Genomic DNA, 13854 nt, shown 5'->3' with positions numbered 1-13854 from the left:
TTTATCACTAGATCTCCATCGGGTTTGATATCCTGTTTCTCATACGGAAGGAGCCTATAAGCATAACTTGAAGGTGGCAACCTACTCTCCCTGAAGTCTTCACCTAGGTGGCATACTGCCTGTACCTGGAGCTCTCGTATAGTAGTCCTACCTATTGATCATTGGACCCCTTGTGCCAGAGGATTGGAGACTGGCCAGTGTAACACCAATTTTTTAAAAGGAATCTGGGAAATTGCAGCTTAACACCTGTTCTGAGTCAACTGCTTGAAAGCATAATTCAGTAAGCATGTAGATGCTTATCACAAGCTGAGATGAGAAATGGGCAGCATGGCTTCTGCAAGGGGAAGTCTTGCTTCACTAGTGTACTGGAGTTCTTTGAGAGTATCATCAAGCCCGTAGATGGATAATCCAGTAGACACTCTTTGCATGGACCTCAAAAGGGCTTTTGAGAAGGTCCCTCACGAAAGGCTCCCAAGCAAACTTAAGCAGTCAAGTAATAAAAAGGTAAGAACAGAAGACGGGGTGGGAATAAATGGCAACTTCTTCCAATAGAGAGCTGTGACCAGTGGAGTCCCAGTTAGGACCAGTTCTTTTTAACCTATAAATTATAATTTGGAATAAGTAGTGAAGTGGCCAAGTTTGCCGATAACACCAAATTATTTAGGATGGATAAAACCATAAAGGATTGCAAAGAGTTCCAAAGGGAACTCATTAAGCTCGGAGAATATTATGGTATTAAGTTTTTATCAGATGCCAGGAAAGCAGAAACCACCGTAAAACCATGTTGTGACAATACTGCGCACACGTGTTCGGAAGGAAGTCCCAGTTCGTTCAGCGATCTTCACTTAGAAACTGTAGCCCAGCACAGCCCCTCGGCTATGGACCGCCCCGTCGCACCCAAGGGCCTTCCAGCAACACGCGGCACCAAGACGCGCGCTCAGAAATGCGCCCTCTGGGGGCGCGGCGAGGGCTGCACGTGCGAGCCGTGGCTCCGCGCGTCGTGGGGCTCGTCCTTTCGCGGAGAGCGGCTTACGCGGCGCCCCGGGGGAGAAGGCGCACGGGCGAGCCGCGGTCCCTTGCGCGGCGGCAGGCGCGGAGGGAAGGCCGCCAGGGCCCGGCCGGCTGGGAAACGCCGGGCGTGGCGGGGCTCTCCCCGACTGAGCGTGCCTCGGGCGACCCGCCGCCCTCCGTCGCGCCGCCGCACGGCCGAGGCAGGCGCGGTGGGCGGAGCTGGCGCCGGAACCCGCGCCCGGCCGGCTCCCGCCTCCGCCCGCCGCTGCGCCGCCCCAACCTGCGTCGCCGTCGGGCGGGAAACGGCGCTTCCTGCGGGCCGGCGAATGGAGCGGGTGAGAGGCGTGCGCGGCGGATCCCTCGCTTGGGACGCGGCCCCATTTCTCCCTCTGCGCGCGGAAAGGCCGCCCCGCTGCAGGCTCGGCGCTGCTCTGCGGACTTCCTCTCCCCTGCGCCTCCTTTGCGCGGAGGCTTTGCTTGCTTGCTTGCTTGCTTGCTTGCGGTTTTTCCTGCGGGGAAGCCGAGGCGGTTTTCTCCATTCTCCTCCTTCTGCCCGTCTGGTCCTCGTGCCACTCCTGCACGGTAGGGTAGGCGGAGGGTCCAGCCAGAGCCACCCAGTGACCCTGGGGACTGGACCCCCGATTTCTGGAGTCGCAGCCCGAGGCAGCAACCGCTGTGCTGTGCGGGCTACGACCGGCTTGTTGTGTGCAACAACCCAGTGGGGTCGGCTGGGATGAGGATTGGCGACTGACCCAAAGTCACCCGGTGAGCTTCATGGCCAGGCGCGGCCTGGGGCTTGGGAATCGGATCTGCGAAGGCCCTGGCCAGCACTCTAAGCGCCAGGCCACGCCGGTTCAGTGCTCCTGAGCCGGGCAAGGGACTTTCGGGACAAGGAAGAAGCAGGCTGCAGGAGGAAATGTTGCAGCGCGGAGTGCGCCCCCCGTGCGCGCCTGCCGGCCCTGGCCTGTCCCCCAGTCACTCCATGCCGATCTGCTGCCTTCAGTTAGCCTAACCAATGGTCAGGAATGCTAGGAGTTGTAGTCCAAAGCATCTGGAGGACGCTAAGCTGGGCAAGGCTGCTCCGTTCCTGCCTGCTCGGTTGCAGTTGGATGGTTATTTTGTCCCCTTTGGTAATCAGAATTTTGTGCCTGTTGGCCGTACTTGGTCTTCAGCAGGCTGCTTTGGGGAGTCCCCTGCCTTTGATAGGGGTTTCCCTTAAGGTTTTCCTTCTGTACTTGTGTAGAAGTGCTGCCCCTGCCTGAAACTTGGATATTCCGGGGACTTCTTATTTATTTTTTTGCATGGCTGTTGCTATTCTGCATATATTAGGGTGGCTTCTTGGGAAATTAGTTTGTTAGAAGCATATATCCTGCTTCTAGATGCTGTGACTTGAGTTCTCATCAAACCTAACCAGCATAGACGATGGTCTGGAATGTTTGCAGTTGAAGTCCAAACTTCTGGACAATATCAGCTGGGGGTCGGGTAGGTAGGGGTGATTTAAACCCATGTGCAAGCAGGGGGGAGCTTGATCCGCCTTCCTTGCTGAGCTCTTCTGCCTTCCGTGAGTGGCTTGGCAGCAGGTGTAGGGTTTTCCTTAAGCCTTGTATTTACTGTCCTTGCGTAAAATACACCAGTTGAATTACTTCCTATTAAAGGTTGGTCAAAGTGGGCAGGCAGGGCACTATTGCAGTGAATGCTGGGACTGAACCAAGGGGGGGGCAACCTCACATTATACCTTTTTTGGGGGGGTGATCAACGTGCTGTGCCAAACACATTGGGCACTGTACTACAAATTACTACAATAGCCGTGCTTTACTGTTCAGGTTGCAATGTTATTGGTTCGTTTTATTTTTGTGCAGCTTATGGAATGTTTTGCATGACTATGATTTTATTTAGGGAGATTGTTTAGTAATTAAAATGTTTTTGAATGACTTTAGCACAATTTAAGATGCAGAGATAAACAGAATTTGGTTGCCTCCAACCTGGAAACAGCTGGAACTCACCTGCAGTAGAGTTGCACTGGGTGGGGTCGCAATTAAAGGTCCAACTTTTTGCTCCGTTTCTGGTAGGGTCCCAGCCAAGTGAGGTCAGAATAGTGTGTTTATTCTAAGGCTGCCTAAACTTTAAGCATCCACCTTGTAGCTGTAGGTGACAAGTAAATGAGTAAGCCAATGTGGGAAGGGTGAGGTTCTTAGTTTTTGTTCTGTATCTAGTATATGAACAGTAGGAGAAGACAACGGAATATAAAAATACATTGGCAACTGCAGGATTTATTTATTTAGTTATTTATTTAGGCGACTTCTATGCCGCCCCATTCGCTGAAGCCTCGGGGCGGCTCACAAACCATAAATAAAGTCCAATAAAACAATATAAATTAACAATATAAATTAAGTCACCCTGGCCAAAGAATAAAATGAATAAATAATATTGACAATCAAAATAACATTTGAATAAAAAGGTCTTCGCCTGGTGCTGAAAAACAAATAACGATGGCGCCAGGCGGACCTCTCTATTGGAAGTTCAATTGTGAGCCGCCTAGAGATGCTCAGTTTATGAATATTTTAATGGAGTTCCTCTACCTACAGTTAAGGCAGGTGTGCATGCAAATTACGTAGAAAACTATGATTTAAATCTAGCCTTACTGACTAGTGTTTTAAATCCACCCTTTTAATAACCAGCAGTAATCAATGCAAGACATGGAGATCTCATCACATGCTGATAAATGCTAAGAAGAAAGGAAGAGCCTGGCCCCCAAATTATAATAATACTGTTGCCAGGTGGGTCTGGCTAGCAAAATTGTTTGTTTGGTTGCCTACCACCAAGAAGGCTTTTTTGGAACCTTCCAATTTAGCCTTGGAGAAAGGCCTTATATAATGAGAGTAGTATATGAGCAGGTTCATGCCAGGAGAGGCACTCCATCAGACATTATGGTCCTGATCCATGTAAGTTATTATAGGTCAAATCATCCTGGTTGTCTGTGAAGAAATAAAAGATTTCCTTGGTGATGCTTGACTTACCCAGTTCTTACTTTGTCGATCCATAGAGCCATCTATCAACATGGCCGTGCCTTTTGTGGAAGATTGGGACTTAGTCCAGACACTTGGAGAAGGTGCTTATGGAGAGTGAGTATGAGTAGCTTAGAACATGAACAGAGCCTGTGGAAGTAGCATAATGCTTGCAGAGCAAGGGTAAGCTGTAAATTGAAGCTGGTGTCATGTTCTGCTGCTGGGGGATTGTACATGTGAAGATCTGGGTTGTGGAGTCACATGTATTCTCTGTGTGGATGGTAGGCAAAGGCTAGACTCAGATAAAACTTCCGCAGTACTTGCTAGTCTAGAAAGCCTAGTTGTAAGTCTTCTTTCCGCCTCCTCTTTAGAGTTCAACTAGCGGTGAACAGGCGCACTGAAGAAGCAGTTGCAGTAAAAATCGTGGACATGAAACGTGCGATAGAGTGTCCAGACCAGATTAAGAAGGAGATCTGCATTAACAAAATGTTAAATCATGAGAACATTGTGAAGTTCTTTGGCCATCGGCGAGAAGGCACCATCCAGTATCTCTTCCTAGAGTACTGCAGCGGGGGAGAACTCTTTGACCGAATTGGTAAAGGAGATTTTGCAGGGATGGGTTGATACTACTTGCGGGAATATTACACAAGTAATGCAGCAATTTGTATTCACTTCTTTTTCAGATCTAAGGGATCACTTGAGGCTTGTTTAGAAGAAGTCTATTTTAAGTGATACACTGATTTTCCTTTAGACCTTGTCCAGAGTGGCTCATAATAAACATCAGACAACAAAATGCTGCATCTTGAAATTAAACCACCTGTTGAAATTTCATTTGGGCAGCAGCTTGTGCCTGCCAAGGCATCTAAGGAGATTAAATGCTGGTTTGCAGAACATGACGGCTTATCAAGACCTATCCTTAGCTTGGGTGGCTGTGATTGCCATCCTGAATATTTGGCCTTTGTTTGGGGTGATTGTACATCCTGCAAAACATCATGAATTGATCAAGGCTGATCCACACTTAACCCAAGTAATAAGCAGTGGCCATGCATACCTTATCCACACCTGATGGATAAACATGGTTTAATTAATACTTGATAATTACTGTGAAGTGTAAAGCAAATCCAACCGTTGCTGCACTGTAGTTGAGCTCTTTATAAAGAATTGCATTGCTGATGTGTGGGGCCTGGGATTCTGTGTGTGTGTGCGCGTTTTCGTTTCAAACTTATCCCTGAGCTATACAGATGGAATAATTTAGACATTTATTTAAAACTGCATTTAGGTTGTTGGTGTTTCCCAAAAATCAGGGGCAAGCTGTGCTTTACAGCTGTGCTTTACTTCTGTTCTTGTAATTGAATGGTGCTGTGTCAAATGGTTCGAACATAAATGCACAAAAGTGTGTGAAAAGCTTTGGTTCTGCAGTAGTATGTGTATAAAGATGCATACATTGCATGGTCTCTTTTGGTGTTATTGCAGAAACTGTTAAAATGTAGCAGTTGTTTATAAAAGGAATTACAGCAACTTGGTTTTGACAGTTCCAATTTCCAGCTTAACCTGGGAGTGTACTAATGCAAAGCACACTATTTTCGTAAGTTGGCCATAGCTTATAAAATGACACAGCCTGACACCCCAAGAGGAATGCATTATTGTCTTACCAAGTGATCTATATACACAGAAGGATGTGGTTTGTGGGCTTGGCTGTCACATTATTTCAGAGACATGTAAATGCATCCAAAGCTAAGCACCTTGAGAGTAACCTAAAATCATTTTATAAACTTCTAAAGAATCCATGTGTGTTCAAATTAGAATGCCTCTTGCTCTTGTAATTATTACTATGAGGCATACTCTCCCAACTGCCAGTGATATCTTTTGCAGTAAACATTTCAGGACAAATAGCCAGAATGTTCTAGCAGGGAAAAAAAGTTTCTAACGAAGACTATCTGTCCTGTTAATTTCTGCATAATGAAATGGTGTCTTCCACCAGAACCTGATATAGGGATGCCTGAATCAGAAGCCCAGAAATTCTTCCACCAGCTTATAGCTGGTGTGGTAAGTTTCTCTGTTGTTTTTTTCAACTTTTCTTCCCCTCCCTCCCTCTCTCTTTTGATGAATGTGCAATTAATAATTAATCTCACTTTTAAGGTCTACCTCCACAGTATAGGAGTAACACACCGGGATATTAAACCAGAGAATCTTCTGTTAGATGAGAGAGGTAAGAGAGAAACCATTTTGCTCTAGTGATTTGAAAACCTGTGGCTTCTAGAAAATAAGAAAAACTTATTTCAGATCTTAGGCATAATCTATCCAGATGCAAGAAAATAAGATTCTTTATACTGATTCAGGCCATTGGTCTATCTAGGTCAGTGTTGTGGACACTGACTGGCAGGAGTTTTTTTCCAGCTGTTCTGCATTCTGTTTTCAACCTTGATTCACCAGATACCTGTGGAAAGCCTGCAAGCAGGGGGTGAAGACAATTGTCCCCAGAGGTATCTTTTTTGATTCAGGAGATTCTGTGTGACCGTCCCCTCAACTCTTCCGTTTGGAGCAAGGAAATGATAGACAACTCAGTATCTCCCATTAATATCAGTGTGATATTTCTCAGCTGCCGTGCTTAGGATCACTCAAGTTCTGTTCAGGCATTATGCATGCCCCTTTAAACAAACATTCAAGGGAGAAGCACAAGTTCTGTCTCCCATCGTTACTTCCTCAAAGATCCTTGTAGCATTTCGTATTTGTGTAGCATCCTCATGCTATTTAGAAGCCAGATTTTCCAGGACTTGTGCAGGGAGCCTAGACGAGGATACATAAGGTGGAACACTCCAGATGTTTTGGATTACAACTCCCCAAGCTCCTGACTATTAGCTATGCTGGCTGGGGATTCTGGGACTTTCAGTCCAAAGCTTCTGGTGGTCTCCAGGTTGCCTGACCTGGATAGGGTACATAGTATGGTTCCCTCAGGCAGATGTTCACCCTCAGGATGTAGCAGGTTGCAATGTTCATCCTTGCTTTCTCTCTCGAATGTGCATGATGCACTCTGGCAGGGTGCCTGAACAGGGCTTCAGCTGTTTGCAAAAAAGATTGCTTGTCATTTCCAGCCACATGAACTGCATCTGTGAGTTAAATAATGCATTCTAGATTGATTGTGCATTAATGTATATCAAGCAAAGTTGATTAATCTTAATGTTTTGCTTGTATTTGCCCAGATAACCTCAAAATCTCTGATTTTGGGCTAGCAACTGTGTTTAAATACAATGGCCGTGAGCGACTGCTGAACAAAATATGTGGCACACTCCCATATGTTGCCCCCGAAGTCTTGAAAAGAAAAGAATTCCATGCTGAGCCTGTTGATGTTTGGTCATGTGGAATAGTGCTCACTGCAATGCTGGCAGGAGGTAAGAGCCATCCAAATTTTAGTCTGTTTGTTCATGCAGACTTTTCTCATACAATTAGTGACGCTTACACAACACTGGTCCAGATAATCTATGCAGAGCATGCATAATTTGCCAGGATCTTTACTTAAAACTGTATAGCCATAATCTGAAGGTAACCACATCATCTGCTGGAATGTGAAATGCTTAGCTAAACCAGGACAGAAAATAAATTATCAGGCGGTTTTCTTACTCACAACTTCTCTGCTGTTTATTAATCTATAATGACTACAAGCGTATTTTAAAGCCATGAATGACCGTGTTTCTAACCAGCCATATAACTAATATGGTTAACAGGGACCCCGATATAGGGCAGGATTCCACTGTGCCCTTGCACTGGTGAGATCAAATGGAGCTTATTTGTGGAATGAGGCCGATCAGTGGAACTAGCAGAGAAGAGCTCTGCTGACTTCTCATAATCTGCACGGTAGCATTTCCACTCCTTTCTGGGGTTAGACTTGTAGAAGTTGAGTTCTTGAGGTGGTGGGTCTTGTGAGCTCAGCAGAACCAGCAGAGGTGGAACAGCCCCGAATATTGTTCATGGTTCTTGGTATCTTTTCCTTTTTGCTTGCTGAAATTCAGTTAAGATCCAGCCTTCTAAATATTTTTCCTGGCTCCTGACAATTGTCTAAAAGTATGACTTCTTTTCTTGCAGAATTGCCTTGGGATCAGCCTAGTGACACTTGTCAAGAATACTGTGATTGGAAAGATAAGAAAATGTATCTTTCACCATGGAAGAAGATTGAGTCATTGCCACTGGGTACCTCATTTGACTGACTGACTGATCTTATATTGGTTTGATGGCAGTGTGTGCATTTCCTCATAGTGGTATTTCTCAGAGTACAGGATATAGCCTTCAAATGACACCTGAAAGCCCCAGACCCTGGTTCTTGTACAAAACTGAAGGATTTAAGGGAAGTTGTGATGAAAGCAGGTTTTGAGAGACTTTCTAGTCTACTAAAGACATCATTATTTGAGCATCTTTTTCCTGAAAGACCAATCGCAGTTTATTGATACAACAAAATTTTAAACATTTTTATTCTTTTGAATTTTACTTTTTCCTTACTATTCATTGCTCACCAGGAAATTTTTTAGTTACAGAGCAGTTTATAAACCTTGAAAATAAATGAGATGTGATTTTGTGGCCTCCCTGCATCATCTGGGAAATTATTGGATTCTTTGGGGGCCCCGCTGTGAGCTCCTGTGACCTTGGAGCTCCCTCTGAAGGCCAAGCCCCTGCCCTGCTGCCCTCGTAGTGGTGTGGGAAGGACCTTCCTGCGCTTTCAGCTGAGCCTGTGAGGATAAGCCAAGGGATGTACTGGGGACGGGCTGGGGAGGAGACTGGCGCTGGGGACTTGCACTAATTCAGCTTGGTGCCCCAGCCTCCTTTTCTCCTCTTCCCTGCCACCAAATTGAGACAGGTGCCTGGAGCCATCTAGGGAAGATGCCTGTGCCAGGCAAGGTGGCAGTGGAGATCACCAGCGCCATGTCTTGCGCTAGGTGGAGGACGCATGTAACCATCTGAGCTTGGAGACGTCTGTGTTTTCGCCATGGGAGTCATAGGACTGTGCCCTGAACAAAATAAGAGCTGCTGTTACAGAGCCTTGTCGAGACAACTCCTGAGGTGTAGCCCATATCTAACAAATGTATATCTTTGCAGCTTTACTTCTCAAAATACTAACCGAGAACCCTGCATCAAGACCTACCATTGCAGAAATAAAAAAGGACAGGTGGTACAACAAACCTTTAAAGAAAGGTAATTGTATTTTAAATTCATATTAGTTTAGCTTATTGCGTCCTCTTGGGACATTTGCAGGCAGTTTAATGATACCTCTGTACTGTATAGCTTTTTAACACGTGCAGCCAAAATAACTTTTTTAAAGCCTTGATACATTTATTTTAGGTCCAATTTATTTTACCCTTAACTTGAGCATGGTACTAGCTTCAAGGATTTCTTTCACTTTTTCAAACCCATGTCGATTGGTCCCATTTCTCAGATTCTTTCTGTATCTGTGTTTGGGTTCAAAGCAGGTAAATAAGATATATTTTAGATGATAAATCCTTCTAATGTTATTTTTCCCACGTGAGTAATTTATGGGAATGCTCATCTGAATTAAAATCATGATATGGAAAGGAAGTGTACTTCTATTGTTTGTATCTACCTACTTATTCTAAAAATGGAAGGAGATTGCCAGTGTGATGATTCTGCCGATGAGTTGGTGGTGTTCTCACTTTCACTTGAGCTGAATTCAGGGTTGATCCAACCATTACTAAAACCTGCATGGGATGCTGTGAGGTGGCAAAGGCAAGCGAGCCTTTGTGTTTAACTTCCTTTGGGAAGAAGGACAAAGATAAACTAGCATAAAGCTGCAGGGAGTCCATGTGGGAAAACACCAGCCTTTAACCTAGCGTGTAAGCACACACAAAATGCTAAAGGTTCACGCAGCCGTCGTAGTATGAATGTGTAAAATTAGTTTTTCTGAGCACTGGTAACAGCATGTCTTTTTGCCTAGGCATAAAGCGTCCTCGGGTCTCCTCAGGGGGACCCACCGATTCTCCTGGAGGATTTTCTAAGCACATTCGATCAGATATGGACTTCTCTCCAGTTAAAAGTACACACAGGTGAAAATGCCTCAATAATATTTTATCTTGAACAGTTTGGCAATTTTGAAATTGAATTTATTTGAAATAAAAAACCTGCTTTGGTTACAGATATAGACTGCCTTCAAATCTAGTTCCAGTGTGAGGAGCGGGGAGGTTCTGGCTGCAATGTCTTTAATTTCATTTTACTATTTACAAATACCTGTTCATAGCCTTCCCCCCTGCACCTAACATATTTCCTCCTGAACATTATCTGTCAGTGAATTACTTAGAAACTGAGATCAGAATATAAAGTTCAGGGATAGAATAGGGGCTCATAGAAAGATTAATGTGCTGTATGATCTTTTTATTTGGCCAATATTTTAACACACAGTAATTTTAATTGTGAAATGATTTATTTAATTTATTTTAACAATGCTCATTGTGGGATAGTTAATTTATTTTATTGAAGTTCTGAAATAATGTTGTAAGCTGTCCGGAGATAACAATAATGGACAGCATACACAATTTTAAATAAATAAATGAAAATGAAGAGGCTGTTATAATTGTTGGATTGACCCATACAGCATTCTGTGTTACAGTTGATTTTCTGGAGGAGTTTTAAAAGGTTATGCTCATCTTTTGCACTGTAGGGATTTGACACTTCATGGTCAGCTAGAGATAAGTTTCTCTAATTGTCACAGGCAATGGTATATACATTATGGTATTGGCATATCACATGGGCCAACATATCTAGCAGTACACCTTCAGTGTAAATAGTGCTGGGAAACGTGACATTGTGATATGTTTTAGTAATAGAACGGCCATTGTTTTCATTTCTGCAGCGAGGATAAAAAGACCTGTTCCTATTCCCAGCCTGAACCAGGCACCAGTCTTTCCTTGTGGGACAGCAGTCCAGCCGGGATTGATAACCTAGTGCAGGGAATCAGCTTCTCCCAGCCAGCCTGCCCTGAGCACATGCTGCTAAACAGCCAGTTACTGGGAACACCAAGTTCTTCACAGGTAACATTGACCTGCAGCCGTAGACACTGGCATGGCCAGTGGAAGAGTAGCTTGTTGTTGAAAAGTGTACTGGTACTTTTGCTTTCATATTTTGCCTTTCCCATTAATCTCAACCATGGTGTTGGGTCACATGCAGAAATCATGTATGGATTGTAATAATTTCTGTAAACACGCATTTAGCAATCAGCATCACCAATGTGCAGTTTTGATGAAAACTCAAGAAGCAGCTTTAATTTTAAAATCACATTGTTTTGGGGTTAGCTTCCAGCTGGTTTTCTACATTGTTGTCTTCCTTTCTCTTAGAGCCCATGGCAGCGCATGGTGAAGAGAATGACCCGTTTCTTTCTGAAGTTGGATGCTAACCAGTCCTACAATGTCTTGAAGGAGGTCTGTGAAAAGATGGGCTACATCTGGAAGAAAAGTTGCATAAACCAGGTATAAAGAGTTCTCAGAATTGAAATTTATGCACTTTTGGCCAGGAGACAATACACTAGAAATCATTGTTTTATTGAGTTCAAAACTGTAGAGGTGATCTTTAGCCAGATCCGTGGGGACTAAACACCACTGAGCATTATGGGATTTACTTCTGACAAATATGGTTAGATTTCCTTGTAAACATTCCCATCCTGACAAACTGTTATTTTTCCTTGCAAGATCACCATATCAACCACAGATAGAAGAAACAATAAACTGATTTTCAAAGCAAACCTGATGGAAATGGATGACAAAATTCTTGTGGACTTCCGTTTGTCTAAGGTATGTCAACTTCAGCAAAAACTTTAATTCCAATAAGCATAGAAAGAGCTTGATGATTTTGGTACATTAGATGCTATCTAAGAAACGAATCCTACTTTAAAAAGCAACCAGTCTATTTATGGCACCAGTATAAAGTATTTGGTTTGTGCTGTACATCCCTGCTCTTAATCCTTGAGAGATTTAGCAAGTGATATATCTCCAATTTTACTGGATTACCAAATATGTTTAATTTACACATTTTGTACTTTGCAGTGAGAACATCATGAATGCGTTTTCATTTGTTTGTGTTTTCTCTCTCCCCTCCCCCCGCCCCCATGTAGGGAGATGGTTTGGAGTTCAAGAGACATTTCCTAAAGATCAAGGGGAAACTGACTGATGTTGTCAGTGCACAGAAGTTATGGCTTCCAGTCACATGATCGCATTGTGGTTTAAAGTGCGTTCATTTTGATTCAAGAGTTTTTGCCTAGGAGACAGTTAAGCCTGCCATGTGCTTCACTTGAGACTTTCAGTAGGAAACTCGTGTTTTTCTGGTGACAAGTTTACAAATAATGTCCATATGACAACAGGTAATGGCTATTGTGAAAGTGCAGCTCTGTTAGGGTATCTCTTGATCCAATGGGGGTCATGAGAATTGCCAGTGGGTTGCCTTTGTTTGGGTTCTTGGACTGAATTCTTTCTGCAAGGAATGCAATATTTTTGTAAGCCAAAAGCACATTTTCCTTCTTTTTCCAAACTACACGCTGAACTTGGTAGGGCAGAGGGAGAGAAAGCTGCTTGTTTTTAAAGGATAACAAAAGTTATCCCTGCTTGCTCTGCTAACACGTATTTTTTTTAAAAAAAATCTTAAGCAACAGTTCATTTTGTGTAACTGTGACTTGAGCCAGTACAATAGTCAGATTTCAAACTGAGGATCTTCCACTTTGTCTAGTTTATAAATAAGTCCTTAAATGAGGTGATACATTTCTAGTGCTTTGCCTTGGATTTTTAAAGAAAATGCAGAACACGAGACTCAAGTTGATTCTTCCCATTCTAAATAAGGTGCTCAGCTTTTTCAGGGTCTAGCTCTTTTCCCCTCCCCTCTGACCAGACTTTGTTGAGCCTCTGAAATTAACATGAAGTGGTGAGAAGGATTAACATTTCCTCACATTTCACCACCTCCTTTCCTGAGAGGTTCTAGACATTTCGCTGTCATGTTAACTGTGTTGATCTCTTTGAACCACGTATCCAACTGATCATACTTAAAGGTACCATTGTGGATACAGAGAAGTATAGGGAGACAAGATACAAGCTTTGTTTCTGAGTGTGTTTCTGACTGATTATATTTAAATCTGTAAAACTGGGACATTTTAAGTCTAAGAAAACAAAACCATGTACAAAATAAAGTGTCTTCTTAAACTGAAAGAGAAGAAATGACTGGCAGTACTGTGCGGAATGCTTAACTGAGTCAAAGAGAGTGCAGTTGTGGCGATTCAGAGTCTCAAGTTGCTTGGGAAAGTATTCTATGTTTTGTATGGATACCACATTAACTTTTTCTGTACTGTTTTTAGACACGTACAAATCAGTCTTTGTTTCTCCAAAGTAAAGTATCTCAGAGTTATTCTGTTAGGAGGGTTCTGATGTGTTTCTGGGCAGGTTGCAGCACCGTGTTGCTTCTTGAAGCAATTGATTTCCTTTCATTGAACAAGCAATTGTTTTTGGTGCATGGTGAACTAAGAGGCAGAATTGCTCCCTTTCCATATATATTATGCTTAACTTCTGTTCAAATACAAACTACCTCCGTATTATATTTTATATTAATTTTAAGCATGAAAAATACAAACTTGTTCCTCTGAGGAGGTCAAGGCAGCTTACATGATCCTCATCTTCCTCTTCATGTTTTCCTCCCAAATCCTGTAAGTTTAGGTCAGGAGCCAGTGACTGGCCTGAAGTCACCCCGAGAGCTTCACGGCCAACCCAAGTCTCCTGCATGCCTCTCCGGCCACCCAGCCTCTGAACCACACTGGCTCTCCACTGATGGAGGGATGTTTTGGTCTTTTCTGTTAGAGTGGGGATTC

General features: G+C 43.6%; 1 protein-coding gene across 2 annotated transcripts; it reads left to right on the top strand.

Moving 5' to 3' along the window:
* Positions 1-1299: 1299 nt before the first annotated feature.
* CHEK1 (checkpoint kinase 1) lies at positions 1300-13201 on the top strand. 2 transcript variants are annotated; one of them, XM_044437677.1, is made up of 13 exons: positions 1300-1346; positions 4055-4133; positions 4388-4611; positions 5998-6062; positions 6156-6225; positions 7217-7405; positions 8097-8201; positions 9102-9197; positions 9955-10063; positions 10867-11044; positions 11348-11479; positions 11699-11800; positions 12121-13201. In XM_044437677.1, exons 2-13 carry the CDS (start codon positions 4069-4071, stop codon positions 12214-12216), a joined length of 1431 nt encoding a protein of 476 aa, XP_044293612.1. In that variant the 5' UTR covers positions 1300-1346; positions 4055-4068; the 3' UTR covers positions 12217-13201. The 2 variants fall into 2 exon arrangements, with proteins under 2 accessions (XP_044293612.1, XP_044293613.1); XM_044437678.1 differs by lacking the exons at positions 1300-1346; positions 4055-4133 and having other exon boundaries at positions 4546-4611; positions 4700-6062.
* The last annotated feature ends 653 nt before the right edge of the window (positions 13202-13854 follow it).

The sequence above is a fragment of the Varanus komodoensis genome, unplaced genomic scaffold (assembly GCF_004798865.1).
Source record: "Varanus komodoensis strain SLA01 unplaced genomic scaffold, ASM479886v1 scaffold30, whole genome shotgun sequence".
Classification (NCBI taxonomy): domain Eukaryota; kingdom Metazoa; phylum Chordata; class Lepidosauria; order Squamata; family Varanidae; genus Varanus; species Varanus komodoensis.
This window is presented reverse-complemented; position numbering and strand designations above follow the sequence as displayed.

Bases quoted from the DNA above. Each gene is read 5' to 3' on its own strand.
- CHEK1 (XM_044437677.1), top strand. From the start codon at position 4,069: ATGGCCGTGCCTTTTGTGGAAGATTGGGACTTAGTCCAGACACTTGGA. The intron at 4,134-4,387 runs GTGAGTATGAGT...CCTCCTCTTTAG, and splicing joins GGAGAAGGTGCTTATGGAGA to AGTTCAACTAGCGGTGAACA. The intron at 11,801-12,120 runs GTATGTCAACTT...GCCCCCATGTAG, and splicing joins TGGACTTCCGTTTGTCTAAG to GGAGATGGTTTGGAGTTCAA.